Source organism: Cupressus sempervirens, chromosome 9 (assembly GCF_028749045.1).
Source record: "Cupressus sempervirens isolate cs-2001-9-10 chromosome 9, ASM2874904v1, whole genome shotgun sequence".
NCBI classification, from domain to species: Eukaryota; Viridiplantae; Streptophyta; class Pinopsida; order Cupressales; family Cupressaceae; genus Cupressus; species Cupressus sempervirens.
In genome coordinates this window covers 551,158,670-551,185,347 of record NC_143126.1, presented here as the reverse complement: position 1 = coordinate 551,185,347, position 26,678 = coordinate 551,158,670, and the positions used below count along the sequence as shown (strand labels likewise).

The following is a 26,678-nucleotide window of genomic DNA, read 5'->3' as shown; positions in this document are numbered from 1 at the left end:
ATTAGCAAAGTTGAAATTAAAATAATGTTGAAATTAAATTACAATTATAAAGATCAACAAGTAAAATTTGTTTATATTCCTATGATTACTTACTAAGTAGTTAGTACTATGATTGAGTAGATGACCCAAAGAGGTTTTTTAGGGTGCTCCATTCTGCATCATTTGGAAGCTTCGTTTAATTTAGGTTGTACATAAATAGTTGTAACCTCGTCAATAGTGCACACTTTGAAGAGATATTTTTTATATGAATCGAGCATTTTATCTATAGTTGCATTCAATGTTGACAATGGTTCGATGCAACTTGCAATTCTTTCTAGAGTAGTTTACTCGAGCAAGTTGCCTAATTTAGAGTCCATGATGTCCTACAACTTTTTCATGCAATCTTCTCTTCCAAGTAATTTTCCTTTTCAGTCAACGGGATTTGGTAATTCAGCATTTAGCATGTGGAGTATTTTGTAATTCATCTTCATCAATTCTCTCAAAGAAAAATTCATAGCTTCCTCTACTTTCATTACTTTCTTATAATTTTGGTTGACAGTTAAGGCCATTATAGAGGCATCGATGCGTTATTCCCTAGCTTGCCAATTTCTTGTCACTAAATCTCTACACTTTATGCAAAATTTGTTTCGCAATATTTTCTATCGGACTGGGGAAGATCCATTTTTATCCTCAACAAATTTTTTTTATATTTTCAATGACATCTCTAATATTGTTCTTTAATTCAATCCATTCAAACAAGCTATTAGTATTCTGCATTAATTTCTGCCAAATTTCTTGTTTGATATGCTTGACTATTTTTCTTAATCTATCATTGGCATGATGGTCTTCGGAAGATGTAGTTATATTTTGTGCAATTGCATTCTCCGTGTCTTTTATCATTTCACAAACCTCCATCCCTCTTTTTTCTTATTTCCTTTGGTTTCCCTTGTTAATTAGTTTCTCTTTTCCTCTCATCCTCCAATTATTTCTTTAAATTATAGATTGTCTTTGAAGTAGACTCCTCTTTTTTCTTCTCATTCTCCATTCCATTCTTCAAAACATGGATTGTCTTTGCAGTAGCATCCTATTTTTTCTTTTCATTCTCCAAATCCTTAAAATCATGGATTGTCTTTGTAGTAGACACCTCTTTTAACTTCGCATTCTCCAATTCATTGTTCAAATCATTGATTGTCTTTGCAGTAGACTCTTCTTTCTTCACATTCTCCAATTCCTTCTTCAAAACACAGATTGTCTTTGTAGTAGACTCCTCTTTTTTCTTCTCATTCTCCATTTCCGTCTTCAAATTATGGATTGTCTTTGCAATAGACTCCTCTTTTTCTTTTCATTCTCCAATTCCTTCTTCAAATTATTAATTCTCTTTGTAGTAGAGGACTCATTTTTCCTCTCATTCTCCAATTCAATCTTCAAATTATTATTTTTACTGACAACAAATCTCATCTCATTTTTCAATTTATTGTTTACCTATGCACTATACTCTACAGATTTGAACAACTGTGCAGTAAAGGTTTTTTCATCCTTAAACTTTTTTTTTGCTATCATCCAATTCTTTAGTCAGTTTTTTTTCATTGTTCATCCATCTTTTCTTGATGCAAAATTGGCTATGTAGAAAAAGAATTTGTTATCCTATTTTGCAATTCTTTGAACCTATTGTCTAATGCTTTCTCTTTGGCTTTCACATTTTCTAGGTCGGCTATAACTTTTCTATTTTCTTCACAAGTTTTCTATTCTCCCTCTTTTCTTTCACTACTATAGAATAGATCATTTTGTTGGTCTCTTTTGATATATTGATTTTGTCAATATTTTTCACTTTCAAGAAATTCATTTGGAGACTGCTAACTTGCATATCATTAAGAGTTATTGGACTACTTGGTGGATTATTATCTTTAGCTAGGGGCATAACAACCATGAAATTCATCATTTTTGTGTTTGGGTTAGATGTTGGAAATATATTGTTAGTATTAGATGTATGATGTTCATGACGAGCTAAATCAACTACATCACTTTTCAATGTCTTCATAATTTTCCTATTTCTTCTTTTTTGTTTGATCAAATTTTGTTGCAAAGTCATTAAAACAAAAAATCTTTTTTTTGTGGAGACAATTGAATGCTTGGAAGGTGAATTATCACTTGTATTGATGTATGCACTTCCAACTCCAGTTACTCCACCTATGTCAATGGTTCTAACAATTGTATTTTGAGGATTGCCAACAACCTAAGGAAGACCCATTACAAATCATGGAGTTTTAGGACTATTTTCATGGTTTTGTCTAGAAGCTACTGGTGCATTCATTTTTGCACTAATTGTTGACATTGTTTTCATTGTAATTGTCATAAGGTTTTGTTTTTGTACACTAGGTTCACCTGTTCTAGTGCCAGTGAGATCAACTTCAATTGGATTTGAATATTTAACAAATATTGTATTGGGTTGACCTTCAAAAGTATAACATTTTTTTCCCTTTGTAGATGAATCATGTTCAATCTCATCGAAGAGTCTAATGACTGGTTTACTTCCACTTTTTAATGGAGTTGGTACTATAGTTGAATTCCAAAGCCCTTCACCTCTTGGACCAAGGGTCCCTATACCAACATAACCCATGTTTCATATCATAGTTACCCTTGTAGTATACCTTTGTTTAATAGACTCTCTCAATTTTAGTTTAACAAAATTTCTTTGAGACTCGGTCTACCTAGAATCTTGAATAGCTTGAATGTCTTTGTCAAAGTCAAACTCACTTTGACGATCATTGTCAATACCATATTGATAAACTACAAATGACTACTCTTTATTCCAATAATCATGAAAAAAGTTCAATTTCCCCAAAAGGTGTTGAGGTCTTTGGCTCACCCAGATCCTTCCTTGTTTCCCAAAAATCATTCATTTTGGCTTGACACCAATATTCAAATTTGAATGCATCTTTAAATTCTTTTGGCATAGATTTCTTAGAAGGTTCAACAGCTTTCTTGTATAAATTGAAGTATGTCAAGGACTTTGATTTGTGTGACTTTGATATGTGCAATGTCGTAATTTGGGATGGCAATTCTTGCATTGAAATATTATTCTCTGCTACATGTTTCTCCATCTTTTTCTTAACCTCATCCCAAGAATCCATGTTTTTAAAATTTTCTACCAATGACATCCCTCAATGTTGATATTTGCTTGCAAAATTCCCATTGGCAATAAGTTTTTCTTTTATTATGTTGAGTGAATCATAATTCCAGTGAGTGACAAGATCAAAGATTTAAAAAATCACTAATCCATTTGCCACTTTGAAAGCCTTTCTCTCAAATGTGAGCTCTCCACATGAGAAAGGAAGGAAGGAAATATCATTTTCTTTTGTTGTCCATTGAGCACTTCATCTGTGCTCTCCATCTGACATACATATTCCAATCCAAAAACCCTCTCTATCACATGCATTGGAAGTTTGCACAGTTCACTACAAAACCGTAAAACCTTAACACAGTATAGTCTTCCATGAAGAACTAGTCAATTGAATTTGACTTCCCAGTTGAATGAAAAAAAGATACAAAAAATCTAGGCATCAAAGTACCCATAATTTTATGGTAAATAAGTGCCAAAAAGAAATCTACAAAATGGTTGTATTTATTATTATTATCTCATCCTCATCTTATGTATCCACTCATATACTAAACTTGGAGTCTCTAATTTCTTTTGGGATTTCTCATCAAACTTAGAGACCTCAATATGAAGCTTGTTGTTCTCAGTCTCAGATATTGGGTGATGCTTTTCTAAAAGAAGGTAGAAAAAGTACATCGTGAACCTAAATATCTTGTGTGAACCTTGTTTAATCATTAGTAATTGTTCTTACATAGATTCAACAATGTGTTGAACATAATTATATTATACCTTACTTTTACCTTGTCAAGTGAATCACCTCGACAATGGATATTATAAATCATTTCAAGAACACTGGCACCCACTTTCTTGTTACTGTCCAATCCTAGGCAAAATGCTAACAATGAAATAGTATTATGAACTCATGGCACAAAAATATCATATTCATAAGGAGGTGTATGATCTCTATGTAGTTTAACTCTAACACTAGTATTATTAGTAGATGACTCTGAGCTTATTAAACCCTTAATATAGGAATCTTGAAAAACTCTCTCCAATTTGTCATAAGCATGTGCTAGTTTATCCAACTCAATGTGCACGTTAAATCTATTTGCTTTAAACCCTAGGTCAAACATAGTGCAAAATTCAATCACAAATATGGATAAAATTTCCTTCTGAGTTGTTTCGTTTACATTTCCTTTCTATTTTTCGTCATAATTTTGAGCGCATAGCATTACAATTTCTAGGTAAGGGAATACTTGGGGTACTGCCAGGTGTGCTAATCCACTAACCAACACAACTAGTTTATTTTTACACGCACCAATACATTTTTTAAATTTGAAATATTTGGTCACCTTATGTGGATCTTCCTTCTTATTAAACAACGAATGTCTAATTCTCATGAGACCCCTATCTTCATCAATAATGGGATCAAAAATATCATGATATTCACCGATGAAACTTGGCATTTTTACCAGTTCGCTGAGCTTTATTTTGTCTTTCTTTTGGCTTGCACTCATACTAGAGGTTTTTGACTTTGTTTTTCCCATGTGTGCTCCTGGTATTTGACATTTGTGAATCATAATTGAAGTTAACAATTAACAATTAAAATAAAAACCTAAAACCCTAATTTACAAATTGTAGACCTAAGACTCCTACTGTTGCACTGCAAAAAAATAAAAAATAAATTTTAAATACCTAGAATCAAGATTCAATAATTGGAATTTGGATTTGAGTTGTGTCACTGCTAGCATAGACAACAAATACTCTCTTGTAATCCTCAAGTTTCACAACAAAATTCAGTCACATTCTTAGAAAACCCTACAGTATCGACTCTTGGACTCTTGAAAACTTCAGTCTAAGAAAATTAAAAGAAAAAGTTTAAAACCTAAGTAATTTATAATTATTAATGGTTTAAAGTACTGAGTATTGTACAATGTATATGTAACAAGTAAACTTAAAACTATATGTTACTAACATTACTAATAGTAATAATAATGTAAATAATTAAACTGGTACAATTCTTTTAAGAATTAAATAATAAAAAGAAAATTTCTTAAATCAACAACTAGAGATGAATTTTGAGATGATTTGGGGAATTTTATTGCTTTTGCCTTGATTCATTTGGATTTGTGACACATGTCATACATGTCACGAATCTAGATGAATCTAGGAAAAAGTGATAACATTCCCCAAATTGACTCAAATTTATCTCGAGTCATCAATCTTTCTTTTAATCAATGGTTAGACATTTGAAAGAGTGCAGTTGTCATCAGTGATACAATATGGTTACAGCTGTCATGAGTGATACAATATGATTACAGTCGTCATCAATGATCACAATGAGTGAATTTGGAACACGTCCTAATTTCAGGAAGAAATAGACTTCATGTTATAACTTAAAAAATTAGGCCTGATATAGAGTTGAGGTCGTTGATCTATCTTACATTTGAAGGTCCAAATCAATTCCTTTCACCATAACACTGTTAACATGCAAAATTTAAGTGACACTTAATTGAGCAATGAGCAGATACGTGCTACAAATCTGTATGAATCTAGGAAAAAGTGAACACATTCCCCAAATTGACCTGAAATTCATCTCGGGTCATTGATCTTTTTTTAAATCAACAGTCAAACATAAGAAAGAGTATAGCTATCATTAGTGATAAAATATGTTACAAATTTCATCGATGATCACATTGAGTGAATTTGGGATGTGTGTCCTAATTTCGGGAAGATATAGGCTTTATGTTATAACTTCTAATATTAGGCCCGAAATAAAGTCAAGGTTGTTGATCTATCCTACATTGAATGGTCCAAATCAATTCCTTTCACATAACATTGTTAACGATGTCACACCAACCAAGTTGGCAACAAAAGAAGGCACATTATTACTAGACACTTAATGAATTAGCAAACTGCAAGTACATTGTATAGTGTACACTTGGCATATGGGGCATGGCCCACCTATGACTATAAATTTGCAACAAATTAATGAAAATGTAATTATTATTAAAAAATAAATATTAATTGTCAATTTGTTGTCACTGGTAGGCTAAGTACTATTGCATCATTTTTCAGATTTACTATACTAGTAATTAAATCACACACATTCACATTATGAAAGGATAGATGCAATGTTTTTTTAATTTACAAGAGTTAAAAGATATAAATTATTTCTTGATCAATGATGATGTTATTGCCCAAATCAAGTTGGGTTTTATAAGTTATATAGTGAATTTTAGGAAGTCAAAACATCACTACTTTGGTTGAAATGTTTGCACATTTTTTAAGCAAGATTGAGGATATAATAAAATATAAACTTTAAACAATTTAAATTAGAATAAAACCAAACAAGAAATAAAAATGAAAAAATAGAATTATAATTTATTATATGTTATATTATAATAATTATAATATTTATACAATTATAATCAATAATTATTTGATTATGATAATTTTATTTAATAATCATTGAATTGTTGCTTAATTGGAAAAATTATCCAAAATATGATTAATATTAAAAATATTTCTCATCATATTTTAATAGATTTAGATTTCAAAATAACATAATGAATTAATATTCAATATTTTATATGAACAATTTAATATAAGTTATAATTTGAACTTTTTATTTTCAAATCAATATAATTTATACAATTGCAACATAACTTCTTTTTTTGATAAGCAAGAGGTTGAAGCCATATATAAAATATAAAAATGAGTACAACCCAACTCATAAGGCACCAAGAGGATTGAATTGGGTAATAGTCCTTTAGTTTTGCCTAATTTCAAAAAAAGTATCTTCTAATCCACCTCCAATGTTATAAAGTTTACCACATTCTTTAAGAACATCTCTTTTGTTTTAATTGACCTGAAACTTCATAGAAAACCAATAGTCCTTCAGGCAGCATAACTTCTTTTTTTGATAAGCAAGAGGTTGAAGCCATATATAAAATATAAAAATGAGTACAACCCAACTCATAAGGTACCAAGAGGATTGAATTGGGTAATAGTCCTTCAGTTTTGCCTAATTTCAAAAAGAGTATCTTCTAATCCACCTCCAATGTTGTAAAGTTTACCACATTCTTTAAGAACATCTCTTTTGTTTTAATTGACCTGAAACTTCATAGAAAACCAACCGAATAGGCAACTCCATATTTCTTTATTAAAGATTAGAAAAACTAAAAATATTAGCGCAATGAAATTAGATAAAAATAAAACACCTTAGGAAGCCGTCAAATAGAGAGAAGTGCATTGTAACCATAAAGTAGGATAGAAATAAAACAAAAAAGGAGCATTCAATCCTCAAAGAAGAGTTGCAATACTAATAAAATAATAGCATTCACAGAGCAGACTATTCTAATCTCCTCTATTTCATTTATCCAAAATGCCAACAAGACGAGAAATAAAATGGCAAAAGAGATTGAGAGAAGGAAGAGAGGGGAAAAATTTAATCCGCCTCATCTGAATGGGCAATAGTGGATCCTCCACCTGTAAGGCTTCTTCATCCACCAGAATCGAGAGCTCCAAACATTCCAAGCTTGCTTAATTGTCATTTTTCCAAGCTCCACTATGTTCCTTAGCCACATACTCCTCTAACCAATTACTAATACAAATAAGAAAGATGAGACAATGATTAAAAATTAGTTGCTAGGAAGGCATTAATCCCCATGTTAGCTAACTCATCCACTCGCTTATCACCTTCCTAGTAGATATGGTTGAAAATTATTCTAAAGCTATAGCCAATTTGCATCTATCCTCCAATTGGGAAGGGATTCCTTTCTAAGAGCATTAATTATGATTGTGAAATCTCCCTCAGCGTCCAAATTTTTAATATTCGTTGTTTTACGTAACCAAAGGCCTTCCATTAGAGCATAGATCTCTGTCAAGTTGTTTGTGGCATTACCAATATATTTGGAAATTTTAGCCACTTCTTCTCCCATATCATTGTGGATGCAACATCCTATGCATGCTTGGCTAGGATTTCCTCTTGAGGCTCCATCGAAGTTGAGCTTGAACCAGCCATCTTCCGGAGCCTGCCAAATGCATTCCAATCTTTTTAATTTACCTAGAGACTCCCCTTCACCCAGAAAGGGAGGAATTGCCAAACCTATCCTTCTTCCTCTCGTCCTTTAATCCCAATGAGACATCTTGGCAAGTTTGATGTGAGAATAAGCAATCTATTATTTGTTAATTCAATAATAGAGACTTCAATCTTGTGCTTAAGTTGATCAACTGACATTTGTTTATACTAGAAAATCCTTCAATTCCTCTCCTACCATAGCTCCCATAGAACTGTGGAAGGGGATGAGATTCAAAGGCTATGAAAGATGCTATCTGATCGCAATAGGGACCAAGAAGACAACATACTCTTAATTAAATTTGGAAAAGCCATTGAAACGTCTAGTTGCAAGTATAGCTATGCTCCACGGGGACACGTTTCCTAGGGTTTTACCCTTGTACCCATACCGGGTACAAAATGGGGACATGGTTACCCCTTTTGGTTGTCCCTTGTGCCATGCCAAATGGGCAATTTCGCATACTAGTATTTACACTTCAAGTATTTACTATTTAGTATTTACTTTCATTATGTCATCTTGATTTCATGCATCATGATGATACATTGATACTTGGAGCATTTGGGCATTTTTGCTAATTGTATGCGATATTCAGATATATCATATCATATTCTCATTTTGATTTTAATCTTGATAGTTTTCAATATCCATGTATTCTATGGTGAATGGTTTATCAATGTTATGATATGCATATTTGAAATATATCTCTAAAGTCTAATACTCCATATATAAAAATTTAAAAATTACCTATATTTTATAGCCGTCCCCTATGGTCTCGTCCCCTAAATTTTGGCTTCAACCCGTACCCATACCGGAAACACATTCCCATCCCTCAAAACATCCCTGTCCCAAAAACTCAGTAAAGCATAGAAGTATTGTCATTACCAACATGAACTAGAGTAAGAGCAGTGAAGAAAGAGATGGTCAAGCGATTTCTTCTCAAATTCATATAAGGGGCATCTACAGGGGGCCTAGATACCAAACTTCTTAAGTCTTTCAGCTATGAGGGACCTTTGATGAAGGACAATCCATGAGAAAATTCTTGCCTTGGAGAGGCAAAACTTATTTCAACACAGACGAAGAGGGAAAGGAGACAGAGAGAAGCTTAGAAGAGATTCAAGATACACATAGCCCATTTTTTAGCTATATTCTCCAGTTTTACTCCCATCCTAGATGAGATAGTATCATGCCCAAAATACAAGGGCAAAAACACACATAATTTTATTTTATTTTGTTTGATTTAATTAATTGATTTAATAATGAAATTTTAATTTAATGACCTATTCCTACACATTAATTATAAACCTAAATGAAATTTCAAGACATTGTTAGGAGAACCCGTATCTGTCTTGCAATGTACCTATGTTTTAACTCATGAAATAAACTTATCAAACTTAGCAGATTTAAATTGGATTTAAATTAAACAAAAACAACAATAACAAAAAATTACGTGTTTTTTTTCCCTTGTATTTTGGGCATGACAGATAGTCTTTCCCTCCCTTAAACAAGATCACTCTAGAGTAAAGGATAGATTGAAGAAGAGTTTTCTCTTCTGAGGGAATATCTTCAGCAACAATGTCTCTCCATTTCCAATTCAGACCATCTTCTCCAAAAACTACATAATCTTTACCTTTGTTCCCCCACTTTCTTCCAAGTAAGATTTGGCTTTCTAAAGGGAAGGATAATGATCAAGAGACTTATAAACTCCCCTTGTGTCATTCCAAAATAGAACCTCCCCGCCATCCCCTAGATTCCACGAGAGTTTACTCTAAATAATATTTCTACATTTCAGGAGGAGATTCCAAAACCTTGATCCTTTGGGAAAGTTGGCCTCCCTAAAGAGATTGATAGGATTGGAGGAAGAAAGGTATTTATGAGGGAGAATTCTTACCCATTTGAGGTTGGGAAATCTAAGCATCCTCCATAATAACCTATCTCCCAAGGCCATTCCTTGGTGCATGATGTTCTTTGTGCTTATACCACTTAGACTTTTGGGTCTACATATCAGGTCCCAGGATAGAAGGGAAAACTTTTTCTAATCTACAATAGCTTACCTTTAAAAAGTCCTAAGAAGACCTTCAATTTCAATCAATTTGTTGTTACTGAGGTCCAAACAAGAAAGGTGGTAGATAGGTTGGGTTGATAGAATTGCAGAAACTAGTCATCCTTCCTATTGAAGAAAGTCAACTACCTTGCCATTTTTACTTTTAGTTTTTTCACTAAGGGATCCCAAAGATAAGAAGCATTATGACTTGAATTAAGAGGAAAACCCAATATCTGCAAGGTAAGAAACCCTTGTTAAAGCCTAAAATGTCACATATTTGTGCTTCCAAATTGAAAGTAGTGTTGAAGAAGAAGATGTCAAATCTATCTATATTTATCTCATGCCTTGACGCATTTGTATATTAACTAGGATATCTTTCAAGGTTAAGGCCTCTCTAACCGAAGCTTCTCCAAATAACATTGTATCATCTACAAAATGTTGATGTGTGGATGGTCATCATTGCTAGTTATAAGGATACCTTTGATGGCCCCATCCACTCTTGCTCTCGAAATTGACCTTCCTAATGCATCAGCCATTAGAAGAAAAAGAAAAAGAGAAATAGGATCTCCTAGGCTCAAGCCTCTAGAAATACTTTGAAAGCCTACCAAGGTGCTATTTATTAAAATAGGCATTTTCAGAGTGGATATACATTCGAAAATTAACTCTATCCATTGTTTAGAAAAACCATATGCTTTAAGAAATGTACACAGAAAATGCCAATCTACCCTATCATAAGCTTTCTTAATATCCAATTTGATAAGCATATTGGGTGACTTATTATTCTGTATCGAATGAATTGCCTCCTAGGCTATTATGAAACCATCATATATCGATCGTCCCCAAACAAAACCAGTGTGTTCCTCACTTATGAGATTAGATAGCATCTTTTGAAGTCTATTGGCCAAAATTTAAGTGAAAAGCAATGGGTATAAGTCATTTAAAGATTTTGCATTATCTTTTTTTGGAATCAGAGCTACAAATGTATTGTTAACTTCCCTCAACAATTTGCCTAAGTTCCTAAGTCCTTCCAAGGTTTTCATTACATCTTCTCCAATGAAGTCACAACATTTCTGAAAGAAAAGGACATAAAAACCATCTGGACCAAGTGACTTATCTAGATTCATTTGTTTAAGGAATGTTTCAACCTTTGGTTTAGTTATTTTAATTGCATCATTATTTATCTTTAACAAACTATTTTTAATTTATTTGATATTTTTAACTAAATTATTATTAACTAAAAATATTATAACTAAAATAATTATTTATTATATAACTAGAACTACGTGGCACTAGCCTGCATGCATCTGCCATCAATTATTGAAGTTTACCGAAGTAATTTCTTTCAAGCCATATAAATTTTCATTCGAACAATGAAATTTGAATATTTAATAATTTTATTTTTAACATAATCTTTGACTATAATTTGTCTTTAATTTCCAAATTTTAACTATAATCTTTAAACTACGAATCAATTATGAAATAATAAAGGGAAAGTTGAAATCCTTCTTTTGTTTTTAACATTTAAATTTTTATAATGGACTAACAATTTAACAGTGCATCTGAAAACATCATCACTCAATAACAATAACAGTTGAAATGTTTTAAATTTTAAAAACAATAGTTCACACATTTCCAATAATAGTGAAATGAAAAGCCAAAAAGTAGTGATTTCATTAATTATATTTGACATTGTTTACATATTGATAGCATAAATATTCAAAATAGTTGATTCTATTATTTACATGCAAGGGCAAGGCCCAAATCCTAGACTCGAGTGGTAATAGTTTTTACACAAAAAAAGATTTCTAAAAACATTTTTTTGCCCCTAGGGCATAGGTTGGTTCAACAGGGTCCAGGTCATAGGGAACAAGGTTCAATTGTGGAAAGTTTGAAGCTTTCAATGGAGATTTGAAGCCTTCAATCAAAAAGGTACCTCCACGAAGAATCTTTTAGAGATGATTATATCGCTCAACTCGTGCAACCATGTGAAGTCAATCTCGTTGACGTTGTCCAACAACAACCACCTTCACAAAAAAACCCTCCCAAGTTGCGCCCACTTTCGATGGTGAGTCAATTGTCGTTCATTCAGGCCCAGTAGCAAGGGTGGTTTTTGCACATTACTCCTTAAGCCTCACTCCCAACACTTGTCCACTTCAACTCTTGTCCCCAGTGGAATCTTTCTTGCCAACCAGAGTGAGCACATCATCGGGTATCCAGCCCAAAAAGAGCTTTTGAAGATCCATTATGTTGCATCTCAAATTAATTGGTGTATCCATAACTTGTCACTCCAACCCTCAAACTAGAAAACAAATCTAAACCTAAGAACTTCTACAAACTAGCACAACTGACAACAAAATATTGAATTGAGAATTTGATAGTGATAGAGGAATTGAAGAGACTCTTTAAATAGCAGTTGCATTAAATTGTTTGCGATCTTTCATATCTTTAGTTTTCATTTTCTATTTAATTCACAAGTGTGGGAAATGTACTCACATTAATATCTGAGTGCCTGCCAAGCTACTTGAAATGCACTAGTTATAAGTTATAAGTTATAATTTATAACTGTCAGTGTCGCATTTATGATTTTAACCTTGATATGATGTTCAATACATTCCACTTAAGGGTTGTCGTGCAAAACTTGCCACATGTCTCCATTCCACATAATTTCATGCAGCTCCTGGGCTTTTTGAGTAATTGACCCCGAAATACATCTTATATCGTTGATCTCTAATTAATCAACGATCAACAACAATAACGTATTAGCAATACGAGAGTGGCGGCAGATAATTTGGTGACAATATTGATAATGAACACTACTCACTACACTTAACAATCATAAAGCCTTAAAAGTCACTAACCACTACACTTGACAAATTCACCTTCAAATTAAACAATTTTTCAATTTATCACCAAAGATTAGCCACAACCATTATTATTATTTGTTTCCCTACAAAACAATTAATTCACCTCACATTGCAAGACCATTTTAGGCTAACCAAAAAAATCACCACCATTTATTTTTGTGCCACCATGAACTTTTGTTTATTCAACACATTTTTAATGATTTTTGTTAGGGCAAGAAAAAATTTGCCAACAATATAATATTTTATTTCCCTATGTGGAACAAAACAATTGCCCTCCATATGAAAATTTTCTTGCCCATATAATGCTGGATTCGCCAACATTTTACATATTTTTTCCAAGAGAGGTTTCTTAAAGTTATCCCTGACATGTTGTGAGTGGGTGATCCTTGGGTATTTATGGAATTTTTTGTTTGATATATTTTGGCAACCGAATTGCTTTCAAATGTGGAGGTATGGTTCTCTGAGGATAGAGTGTCTTGGCATTCCATGAATGGGTTAATAATTTTAACGTTTCTGGAAAGCGTCCATTTTATTTCTTCTCAACTTTACTAAACAAATATAGGCTGAAGCTTCCTTGAAATCATATATCCACCACCTGACTACCTACCATGATTGATCTTGTTCCAAAAAGTATAAGTTTGACTCAATGTTGTTATTAACCGATTAACCATGCCGGCATTCTCAGTGTTGCTTTCACAAAATGTACATCTGTTAGAATTAACATTGATTAGCAACGAACTTATTCCTCAAAGGATCAGAATGAACCTTTTACCAGACTCACCAATCTCAAAACATGAATGCAGACTGAAATCAGCAGAATAAAAGTACGGGCAATAACTACAAGATGTGATCTTCCACATTTATGTACTCGAGGTAACAATTAAAGAGTGGCCTTTAGATTAGTCATGGACATCCTTTGGCAGGACTCCAAGCTTGACTGCCTCACTATTAATGAACAGAGTCCAGCTTTAATTAAAAAATAGTACTAAATAATCAGCCAAACTGTTTTATAAGGACAAAATGTTTGACCAAGGAAGGAAAGGAGAGTACATATGGTAAATAGTCACATATTTACCCAACAGCCTTAACTGCATGCCCATCACATTGAACCTGCTTAGATTCCAGTACAGTTCGTGTAGCATCCACAACAATCTGCCCATTAACATAATGCTGTCGGCAAACTGGCATGTAAACATCTGCACCTCCAATAACCTCAGTTTTTCTCTCTCCAGTTTTCCGTAACGTGAATGATGCAGGTCTACCACACATCTCACAGCGGGACTGCAGTTTAGTTACAGAATCAGCCAAGGGTATTAAATCCAGGGCAGATCCAAAGCTTTTCCTGCCAAGAGAACATGATCATCAAGAAAATTGATTTAATAGAACACCACATAAAGCATTACATTGAAAAAAATATAATATATATAAATATACACACACACACACATACATATATATACTCTTTCCAGCTCCCTGAAGGGTTATTAATCTCATAATAAAAGCAAAAATAGGAACTCGATTTGAAGCAACAATACCTCAAGTAGTCCCCATCAAGGCCGGCAACAAAAAGAGTTTTGGCATCTCTATCAGCTGCTACCTGGCAGAAACTATATAGATCTTTGAAGAACTGTGCTTCGTCAATGCCAATAACATCCAACTGTTTGCAAAAGCAGAGGAACACTAGAGACAATGTTAAATCTCTGATCAAAAGAATCATCGCCAACATCACCTTAAGGAAAAATTCTGTAAGGCAAAACAGCATTTTTTTTACCAAAAAATAAAGAAGAATAAAGTCATTATTCCCTTCTTAAAGATGTATTGTCAGATGCTTTACATGGAAAAACAACAATTAAACACTCACAACCTATCTAGCATACATACAAAAAACACAACTGGAAGAAATTCAAGTTTATACACCATAACTAAGCACACTAAACCAAAGAACCAAAACTCGGAATCGGATCAGAATCGGCAAGGCCTACTCGAATCATGAATCGCCTATGAATCGACTACAAATCGGTGAAGTGAAAAAACCCTTGAAATTTAAAGATTTTAACTATATAAAACTTATTTCATGCACCCTTTATTGAATATAACTTAAACACACTATAACATTATCAAATAGAAGTTAACATACACAAAAAAAAAAAAAAAATCATAAATCCATCACATACGTAAAATGTAAATTGTAGCTTAAGTAAAAAGAAATTGATAATATGATATCATATATCTGATTCAATGAAAGGTTTTAAGTGTTGCATATGATTGAAAGAGGTTAAGGAGGATCTAATTAACCTTTTAAGAATGTTGGAGGTCATGGTACGTTCGGTCAAGGAAGGTATTCTCAAAGTTATTTGTAACTATATATCTAATGTGTTTCCAAAACACTAATATCAGTTGATTGAACAATAAAAAAATTTAATAATCATAACTCTTAATTGAGATGCAACGAAAAAAAGAAACCGAAAAAAAAATTGAAATTTTTTTTTTTTTTTTTGCCGAGTCATGAAGCACATAACTCAGCGATTTAGGCAAAAATTGCCCATAATCGTCTAAACCGGCAATTTAGGCGATTTGTGCCTCAAAAATCGCCAAGGTAATTCAATGAGTTAGGAAAATCCGGGAGGGTCAAGTCGAAGATGAATCACAGCAATTCTCATTACTCTACACTAAACACACAAAATTTTGTCATATTGTATTTTCATGTGACTCATTGTTCAAATAATTGTACTCAGCACCCAAAACAAATTACTTGGACTGGGACTCGAACTCAGCTATAGGCGCAGCAAATAAAATAGGTACATAAATTCTAAAATAAACTTCACAGCATACTAAGCATAAAAAATGAACTTATAGGACATATAACTCTACTCTCTATTACATAGAAAAAGATCATATTGCCAATCAGAAACCCCTTCAAAAATTTACTTCTTCTGCCTCATAGCCATCATCCTCAAACTTATAAGTTAACAATGAATGCATCACCAAGTATGTCATCCCATTATTCTCCAATGCTTCTGTTGCCTCCACTTCTACTCCGCTCTTTAATTTTTGAAGATTTGTATCACTAAACATTGCATCCACATCTTTGGCAACCCAATAAAATACAAAGCAATGTCATCAAAATCAATTGCATTATCTAACTGCTTCCCTTCCACTTTTCTAACTCGAAGACAAACAATGTTTTACATTGTCATTAAGATGTTCATGGGTCATATGCTTCTCTTCATGTGTTAAAACTTAAAAATAGCTCAAATACTTGGTCTTGGCTAAAACTCAGCAGCCCAAGAATTTGACTCAAGACTCAGACCAAGCTAAAAACTCAATCTAATAAAATAGATTATGTAAGGCCTCACCCCGACCCATCATAGCATAGATATTGTATTTCCATTTTGTTACTTAGGACTGGATATCTCGACATATATTTTGATACTTGATGGACAGTAAATTAGGCTACTTATCCGATGATGTTTACCTTGTGATCTTCCATTATGATATATATTAGGACTTATTTGGCATAGTCGATGGATTAATGTATATTTATTCAATATTTCACTTTTATGATAAGAAATGGAAATATGATGTGTTTCAAGTGCTTAATTTGATCTTGTTAGGAAAGTTAGTAATATGTAATTTGTTTTTGAGGTTTAATGATTAAATGCTTAATATGTAAATGATGGAGAATAGGAAGTTAATTATGGAATGTGTTGTATGTGAATGGTAGATTAACAAAGTTATCATGTACTTTTACTTTCATATGTATTGTATATGTGGCTTTTCATTGGATTACTGACGCTCGATTTTAGTGTACAGGGAAGGAACCATGGAAACATAATGAAGAAACAAAGTATAAACACATGTTAATATGACACTACCAAGGTGAATCTTTATAAGATTCGTAAACCTCGTTATGATGTGTTTATTTTGTAAATGTGAGATGTATGTATATGGTACGTATTTCATGTGTAGATTTTGAACGTGTCATGTGTGATGTATAGTAAATTTTGTGTCACTTGACACTTGTACTCGTTATGTGAAACAACATGTTCTTGATGATGGATCATGCGGCCACCTTATCCTGAGTTAAATACCTTAATTGAGAAATTTGACATATTGCCTTAAATTAGTAAAGAGGACAAGGTCACCACCATAGGAAATTTGAAATTTGAACTTACCTAGCTTTGTGAGGGCCATTAAGTAGTTCTAAGGTGTAATTGTGACCAAAATAAGCCCTACCCATGTTAATACTTTAAGTTAGGGGGTTAATAATGACCACTAGGGTGCCTAGAAGACCTAGGAGACGCCAAAAAGAATGCATTTTATATTAAATCCGAAAATGAGAGTGATATATAGGGGACTAACCAAATTAGAAACTCACTTGGCCACTCTCTATCTTTAGAGACAACTAGAGTTTGGGGGAGAAAGATAAGGAGCTCTACTACAACTTCCATTTGCCATTGCTTGGAGTGAGGTTGGTACCCATGATCCATGATGTTCTTCTTTTGCATGTAGAGTTGATATGGTGTTCTTCATTCCATGATATATTTGGTGTATTATAGATGTGGTTTGAGGAAAAAGATCTTTTGTTGAGTGTTGCATGTGAGTTTTTTTTTGTGAATTCTTCCTTGAATCTTGTTGTTTACATGTTGTGTGTGTTTGTGTAATGGGTGTGAAGCATCACTCACCCTTGGGAGAGAAGAGATGCTTGAGTGAAGGGGTTAGTTAGGCTCACTCATGTAGTTGAGGAACTCTCCCATGTGTGGAGATGATTTTTATGTGTTCAATGGAATATGGAATTCTTGTTTACTTGCATTTGGGAGGTATAAGGAAGTGTGGAAAGAGGGAAGTCATTGTAAGCCTCGAAAGGGCATGATGATTATGAGAATATGCGAATATTTGTGATTCTTAGCATGGAAAATCCTCCTCATGGAGAGAGCCCACCTTCACCCTATAACTTGATTCATTTGTTGAATCTTTGTGCAAGCCTTGGGTTGAGTTGTCCTGTAATGTATTGTGTAGAATCTTGTTATATTGTTGTGATCATGCATGATATATGAATGTGTAGTTTGCTACAGTTTGTGCCTTGTTTCCCCAAGCTCGATAGGTGGCCTCCTTGAGGCCTAGGTTGGGAGGTGAGCCTCCATGGTTCTGCATTTTGTCTTTGGTTACAAGTATTTGCTTGAAGTCTTGGGCATATGGAAGTTGTTTACCATATGATTAATTAAGCAACGCACATAGGGGATCGATACGAACACCGAACAGCAAATAGCAAAACTTCTATTATTATTCGCATATGCCAACAGTACATCATGCTTTTCTCATATGATAATGATAAGATGCATACAATGCTTCCCAAAGGGGTTATAAATACTTTCCGACGAACCTTCCCGAAGGTATCCGTCGGCCAAGTACATTATACCCGCTACAAACTATTTTACCCATCGGCTACATAACAAGACTTCTACCGAAGAGACCCGTCAACCGATGCACAATTTCTGCCGACGACATTATCCCCCCCAAAAAGAAAAGTCGTCTCCTGACGACTACAGAACAAAACTCAAACAACTTATACAACAATATTGATCTGCCATATCACTTTCACATTCATCCTGTTGCATCTATAGCCTTTGCTAACACAATACTGACTCCTCGAGCTGACCTTGATAGCCACTTGTGCTGCTTCCTCTGCTTCCAACTCCTCAGTACCTTGAGCCAAGTGTCGCTGCACTGCCTCCAACTGGATGATCAGCTCCTCCCGAGCTCTCTAAGCATCCACCAAGACAGCCTCACGGCCAACACCTACTCTCAGTGCCTCTGGTAGACAGACACTCCATGCCTGCCGTAGCTCCAAGTCTTCTCAACTGGTCAAACTCCCATGACTGATATCCGTAACGACTAGGGGTCCAGGGGGCAACGCCCCCGGCGAGGTTGAGGGGCAGCGCCCTGGGTGCGTGCGCTCTCTCAAATTAGCACTTTGTAACCCACACAAAAATGCACGGAACACACCATTTCTGTCATTATCTGCCGATTTTGCACTCTTTCTGGCAACCACGGATGCATCCCCTTCCCTTTGGCATCATCTGTCACTCATTCTGAACAACTTGATTCTGTCGTCGTTTTTTCTTTTTTTTAGAAAACCTCCTGTCACCCTTCTATGATGAAATCCATACGGCTTCCAACTTGAGACAATCTGGATTCCAATCTGCTTAAAAAAAACGTACTACAATATCCTACCGTCTGTACAATGAAAATTAACAAGTTTTGGCTCCAGAAACCGTACGTTAATCTTCTGAGGCACAGAGCAACTTTGAAGGTGGAAACTGTACTTCAAATTTGAAACCCGTACCTTGTTTGAAAAAAACCGTACACCATTCTTCAAATGTTAAAACCGTACGGTATTCCTCTTTTATTGTGAAATCCGTACGGTGGTGCTCCTTCCTTACAAATGGAAAACCGTACATTGCTGAGAAATTCGTACCTTGCCAATTAAGAACCGTACGGCACTATGAAATCCGTACCTTGCTTATGAAAAACCGTACGACACTATGAAATCCGTACCTTGCTTATGGAAAACCGTACGGTGCTTCAAAATCCGTACTTCACTTATGAAAAACCATACGGCACTTCAAAATCCGTACTTCACTTATGGAAAACTGTAAGGTACTTCAAAATCCGTACTTTACTTGTGAAAAACCGTACGGTGCTTCAAAATCCGTACTTCACTTATGGAAAACCGTACGGTGCTTTTTGTCTCTCTTTTTTTCTTTTTTTTCTTTTTTTTTTTTTGAAAATCTCACTTCTGGAACAATTATGTACAATATTTACATATACACAGTACTTACAGTCTTCTCTCAGTTTGTCGTCCACGGGGGTGCGTTACTTCTTTCATTGCAGACATTCAACTTCGACCTCTTCACTACATCGAATACTTCCTTTCGGTCTAACATCCACTGTTTTATTGCTCCGTTATTGCTTACTTCCTGCATCTGGTATGGCCCGACCCATTTAATTTTGAACTTGCCTGGTTTGATCTCATTTTGATCGTCGTACAACACCCACTGTCCGAGTGGAAACCTGCTCCGCCTGTTCTGTGTCATCTCCATATCGCCCAGTTTGTTCCTGAAGCCCCGTACCATGGACTCCGTCAATTGCCCCTTCTGTCCGTCAATAACACTTTCACTCTGTACTGCTACAACTTTTATTGAGCCCTTCCTCTTTGTTGCCTGTGTAGACAGTATCGTGTGTCTTGCTGGCCGCCGGTACCTTTCTGCTATATTTGTGGTTCGACGTAATACTTTCTTCCGACGCAGTCTTATAGTAGAATCTTTCCTTCTTTTGGGTTCGTACTGTATGTTCTATCCTTCAGCTTTAGTCATACCCGCGTTTCTTTCTTTGGCTTTTTTGTGTTGCTTCGAACATTCATTTCCTCCTTCGGCTTCTCCATGTTCCTTCAGACATTCATTTCCTCCGTCGGCTTCTCTGTGTGCCTTCGGACATTCATTTCCTTCTTTCTTACCTTCGTCGATCCTTAGCATATTACAACTTGGAAAGAGCTCGTAATCCTCTATCTGCCAGTGGTAAAGACCATTTACTGAATCCAGATCGTCATCTCCTTCCAATCGTAGGACTCCCTCCTAATTGGGTTCCATGCTCTGCCTCCTCTCATCATCTTCTCCTTTGGAATCTGACGATAGAGCTTCTTCTCCAACCATCTGAGTGTGTAGATCAATGACATACTTTCGGCCTTTGCTTTCAAGTGATAAAGTATTTTTCTTCCAATCGTGTTTTACCTTGGCTTGTATCAACCACCCCCGGCCCAGAATGGCATCATATCCTCTCCGCTTCAATGGGATCACAACAAAGTCCAACAGGAACGGTTGTGTTCCAATCGTCACTGGTTGTGCTGTCAGGACTCCCAATGGCTTGATTCCATGTTGATCGGCCGTTAGCAGCTGGAATGTAGGCGGCCATAATGTTGGCTGTCCCAACTTTTTCCAAGTGTCTTCAGGCAACACATTGACACCGGACCCTCCGTCCACAATTGTTTCCGTCAATACAGTCCCGAGAATTCCCATTTCGACGACAGCTGGATGGCGTCCGGATGAGAGGGCTAACAACATCGGATCTTCTGCACTTGCGCCACTTTCCTTCTCCTTTTTGTGCACTGTACTTGCTCCACTTTCTTGCTTCCTTCCATGTTCTCCTAGTAGTTGAGCAACGGGAACAATGTTTGTGAGTGCCAATCGGAGCTAAGGCATAGTAAGCAACAGATCACTTATCCTGACAGGTATCTCGGCTTGCAAAATTTGCCGGACAATGTTCTGTTCTGCGCAGTTCCGTACGGAAGTACTCGGCGTGTCCTTCAGGTGTGTCGTTTCTGCCTGTGTTTCTTTCTGGATCTCTACCCATGCTTCTTCCAGTCTCTTCTTTTCTTCCGCCGGGTCGGGGTACACTTTTGCTTGCTTCCGTGTGATGGCCAAAACCTCTTCTTCGTTCGTCCTGACGGTGATCAAGTTTACTCCCGACTTCGGATGCCTAGCATCTTCATGATCTCCAGGTCCACACCAACGGCATAGCAACTTCGGTGTGTTCGTCATTGTGCACTCTCGGGCGAAGTGACCCCACAGATTGCATGCGCGGCATTGAACAATTAGCCGACCATTCGCATCGTACTGAATTCGACTCCTTCCTCCATTGTTGTTGTTGCCACCATTGTTGTTATTGTTGTTGTTGGTTTGACCCGCCGATTGTTTCTGTATCCACCTGATGTGGCACCTTTCATACTGGTGTTCCCGTTCCCTCCTGACGGGGATGCCTCCTGTGACAGGAACACTTGCTGTGGTGTCCTTGTTTTTAAATTGAAGGGACATTCCTTTACCGAGTGTCCGAGGATCTGGCAGATTTCACAAAATTGTCTTTCGGGCAGGATCCCTTCGTATGGCCTTCTTTCTTACATTCCGTGCACCATAGGTCATTGCCCTTAGTTTCCTTGTTCATGTTTTTGAATTCTTTCATCATCCGCATCATGTCCTTCTGGAGAGCACGGACCTTCTTGCTACTTCCCTCGTCATCATCGCTGCTATCTTCTCCTGAAGGCTCATCTGAATCCGACGAGCTGGTCTTCTTCTTCTTCTTTGTCTTCTGGTCACTTTCGAGGTTCATTGCTCGGTTATATGCTTCAATGTATGTCGATGGTGCCACGATCTTCATCTTCTTCCGCAGCTTCGGGTGAAGGCCTTCAATGAACCATCGTTTCTGTAACCCGTCAGCTGGCTTATTCTCCATCTTACTGATTAAGTCCTTCAACCTCCTGGCAAAGACCCGTACAGTTTCATTCTTCTTTTGCTTGGTATTGAATATCTCTGTGACAATTTCATTGTCATCACGCAAAAGTTGAAATTCTGCGATGAACTCCTTAATGTTATCGCAACTATTCAATTTCTGTGGATCAGCATCAGTAAACCAATCAATGGCAACACCCCATAGGGTTGCGGGAAATTGTCGGATCCATTCGTTTGTATCTGTTATGCCATTCTCCCTCCAAATCATTTCACATGTTTTACAATGTTGAATGGGATCCGCTACTTCATCACCATCAAATTTAGGCAATTTTTTCTTCGGACCTGCCATTATTACTGTATGTTGAGGGTTTTGTTGTGTACCTGCGCTGTTTTGCACTCCCGCGCTATTTTGAGCACCCGTGCTGTTCCGAACACCCGCGCTGTTCTGCACACCCGTGCTGTTCTGGATACCTGCGTTGTTCGGTACACCCGCGCTGTTCTGGACACCTGCGTTGTTCTGCACACCCGCGCTGTTTTCTGCTTCCGCGCTGTTTGGTGAAGAAGAGGGTTTGTCAACCGTAGCTGTCTGTTCCGGAAGTATATCTCGGACGAAGAGGTCACACCACGCTCGTGCTCCTTCGGCACTCCGAACCGTGCGAATAGATCTGCTTCCATCAGGATTCTCTTCCCGTGGCGTATGTAGGTTCAGAAACTCCTCCCGCGCTTCTTCCACCAAATCAAGCCATTGTCGAGTCTCCTTCAACAATCCTTCTGTGCTCTTGCTTCCGTCGGAAATCTTCTAAAACCTCCTTCGACGCTCTATCTGCTGAGCCAAAATTAACTTTTCCTGCGCAACGCGTATGTCATCTTTTTCCTTCAGCTTACTCTTGTCTTTGTTCAACTGATTCGGCATTTAATTCATCTCCGCCTGCCTGCGTGCCAGATCCATCGGGCAACGGCGCCAAATGTTTACCGTATGGATTAATTCCGCAACGCACACAGGGGATCGATACGAACACCGAACAGCAAATAGCAGAACTTCTATTATTATTCGCATATGCCAACAGTACATCATGCTTTTCTCATATGATAATGATAAGATGCATACAATGCTTCCCGAAGGGGTTATAAATACTTTCCGACGAACCTTCCCGAAGGTATCCGTCGGCCAAGTACATTATACCCGCTACAAACTATTTTACCCGTCGGCTACATAACAAGACTTCTACCGAAGGGACCCGTCGACCGATGCACAATTTCTGCCGACGACAGAAGTTGAGGAGTCTTACCTTTGCACAGTAGAAGAGGACACTATTGCTATTGTATTGCAATGGAGGACAATACCATTTTTGTTATCTGAACTTAATGTATTGAAGAAATGATGTTATTGTTCCATACATATGCCATTAGAGCGGTTGTGAATTACCTTGCTTGTAAAGATCCTTCCCTTGTGTATTTGGATATGATGATTCCACCACCCTAATGCTTGCTTGATATTGTGTTGAATGCAAATTTTGAAAAGAACATGAAGGGAAAATTTTCATTGCTTTGATGTTGCTTATCATTACTTGAAAATTAGAATGTGTTGAAGAAAAGAAATTGTATTATGATATACATTGGAAGAATGGATAGGATAATATCATTTGTTATTCTTATCTCCTCAAAATTTCATAAGAATAATCTTATTGCATTGATATTCAGTAATGTTTCTCATTTAGTTGTAGAGTATGCATTTGATAGTTGATAGATTTGTAGATAGATAGAAATTATGAAATTGTATGTCAATAATGCATATGAAATATTTGACGTTGTGAAACTAGAATCAAGAATTTCGTTTAAGTTCCTTACTGGTGTATCTTGCAAATAGCTTTTCTCAGTAATATGATAGTTGTTATCTTACATTAGATTTGCTAAATAGAATAAACATTAAGATGCATGATGCAATGTTAACGATCATCAACTTAAATCTAAACAACTTTAGAGATTACATGAAAAGACCTAGGCAAGAAGTTAAGTTGAAAAAAAAAACCTGTAGAAGCATAAAATGCCTCTGGAAAATGTATGGACAACCAAAAAAAAATCTCTTCCAAGATACAGTCATTATAATATTATTAAAAAAAAAATCAGTATAGAATAACCTTATTTTTCAAATATAATATTAAATGCATAAGTCACTATCATTATTATGACAGAAACCTTAAGAAGTAACAAAAAAAATATTATAATACCTTCCATAAGAAGGCGGCCAGGGCAATTAATTTGTTGACAGGGTTCATGGCCTTTTATTATAAAAAAATATATTGCAAGTAGGGGATGGATCACATCCTTACCCACCCCCTTACCTGTCAAATCAAGAAGGGAGGCATGTTTGGTTTAAAAGTCAACTTACTAAAACAATTATCATGTCCTAAATAGGACTTCTCCTTTTATGGCGCCTCAACCCAAGATTTACAATTAATGTTGGGGGGAGGGGGTGCTGTCTTATCAAACCACTCCCCGTGTTTTCCACTCCACCTAGCCATATGATTACGTGAGCAGCATGGAGGATAAAAAATGAGCAGCATGGAGGATAGAAAATTAATGAGTTGAGTGTTTTATAAAGTTTAATAATTGCCATGTATTTGACCAGCCCACATTCTCTCCTAAGCGGCCATGCTTGCAATGGGAGAAGTGTAAAAAAAGTTTTCAATTAATGCATGACCTGACTATACCATCTTTCACCCTAGGCGCCTAGCTAAGCATGGAATAAAGAAAAGCCTATTTGAAGACTTCTACCCACCCACGCCTAGTTGAGAAGAAGGTACACGTGGGGTAAGAAATTAGGGGCTGATCATTTAAAAAATAAAATATATGTGCATTAATATAATCATTGGGATTATTATGTAATCACATAGATTAGGATGTATGCATTGGTTTGATTTGACTTAAAAGGTTAAATTACAGGTTAGTAATAAGATAGTATGGTTAGGATAATGTATATTTGTTTAAAGTTATGTTGATTATGCTTGGATAGTAGGTAAATGTATATTTAGATTTTAGTTTATTTTGAGTATATTTTAAATATAGTTTAATAATAATTTTATGGGTAAAAGTTATATATTAGTTTGTTTTTAGATATTATGAATATAGTATATTTTACTTATAGATTTAAATACTGTTTTTAAAATAATTGTCAAGGGTTGCATAGGTAGTATAGGATTATGGTTAAGTTTTACCTGATATTTAATCGAGCAATATGTGCAATTATAGTAATCTCAGATTAGTATTAAATAATGATATTGTTAACAATTAAAAAATAAATGATGTGTATTATGAATAGATGGAATAGGTGGTTTAAAATAATAACCATAATAATAATTAAATAATAACAATAATAATAATAATATAATGACAATTCTAATATTAATGGAAATAAAATGATTAACTGAATAAACATCTTCTTGTTGCAACCCTCAGATCTCTTACCACTACTTGACACAGTTGAAAACCTTACTTGCACATCAGAGTGTCTTTCATTCTTGAGATGCAGTAGATTTAAGGACTCAGAACCATAACCATTAATGTAGTTCTGCATTCAGTAACTAGCAAACCAGTGAACACCTCATAGGAACTTGAAATCCAAATCCCGAGTAAAATAACCTCGTTCCATCATCTTACTTCTTCACTTCCGAGTTTAAGGTTAAGATAGGTATCGTAGTGGAACACTAGCAAAGACAATAAACAAGGAGATAGTTAACCTTGACACCTAAGACTATGTGGTAGTATCAGTGTGCCTCGAAGTCACTAGGCTTAATTTCTGTCACATAATCACATTTGTAATACCCTAGTGTACTACAAGAAATGAGTTATAGATTTCTATCTCTGTGTCGTTGATTTAAGAATATCTATTGCATAGGATACATATGTATTATTATTTGTCATGTCGTCAAAAAAAAAATTGTTAGTTGTGTTTTGCTTTGTACAATTTTGGGCATGACAGATTACAAAAATGTTTGAAATAAGCATTGATCCATAGGGACACCCCCCCCCCGGTCTCTTGCCAGTTCAAGAAACAGAAACACCTTGGAAACATCGAGAGAACATCCACCCACTGTTCCAGCTTCACTTTCTAAAAGAGGACATCCGAAATGCCTCCCTACAAGGTAAATATCCCCTTTTAACAGAGCGGTCACCTATCCTTCACATATCAAAAATAGTTTGCAGTCAAAGATAGTTAAAAATGAAGAGATTTTTTTTTAAATAAAATGCCTAAGCTTCTTATGAACCCTTCAAGTCTGCTTGGCATTTTATATATTTATTTTTTTATCATTTTTATGTTTCTAAGCTTCAAACTGA

General features: G+C 35.5%; 1 protein-coding gene across 1 annotated transcript in view; it reads right to left on the bottom strand.

The window, feature by feature from the left end:
- Positions 1-13,896: 13,896 nt before the first annotated feature.
- Positions 13,897-26,678, bottom strand: part of LOC149539830 (thymidine kinase a-like) — a 68,907-nt gene continuing 56,125 nt past the window's right edge. Inside the window, exons 3-4 of the mRNA XM_089801016.1 lie at positions 14,598-14,719; positions 13,897-14,404 (exon numbers count right to left, since the gene is read on the bottom strand). Coding sequence (XP_089657142.1) covers positions 14,134-14,404; positions 14,598-14,719 — 393 coding nt within the window. The 3' untranslated portion in view covers positions 13,897-14,133. The remainder of the gene's footprint in view (positions 14,405-14,597; positions 14,720-26,678) is intronic.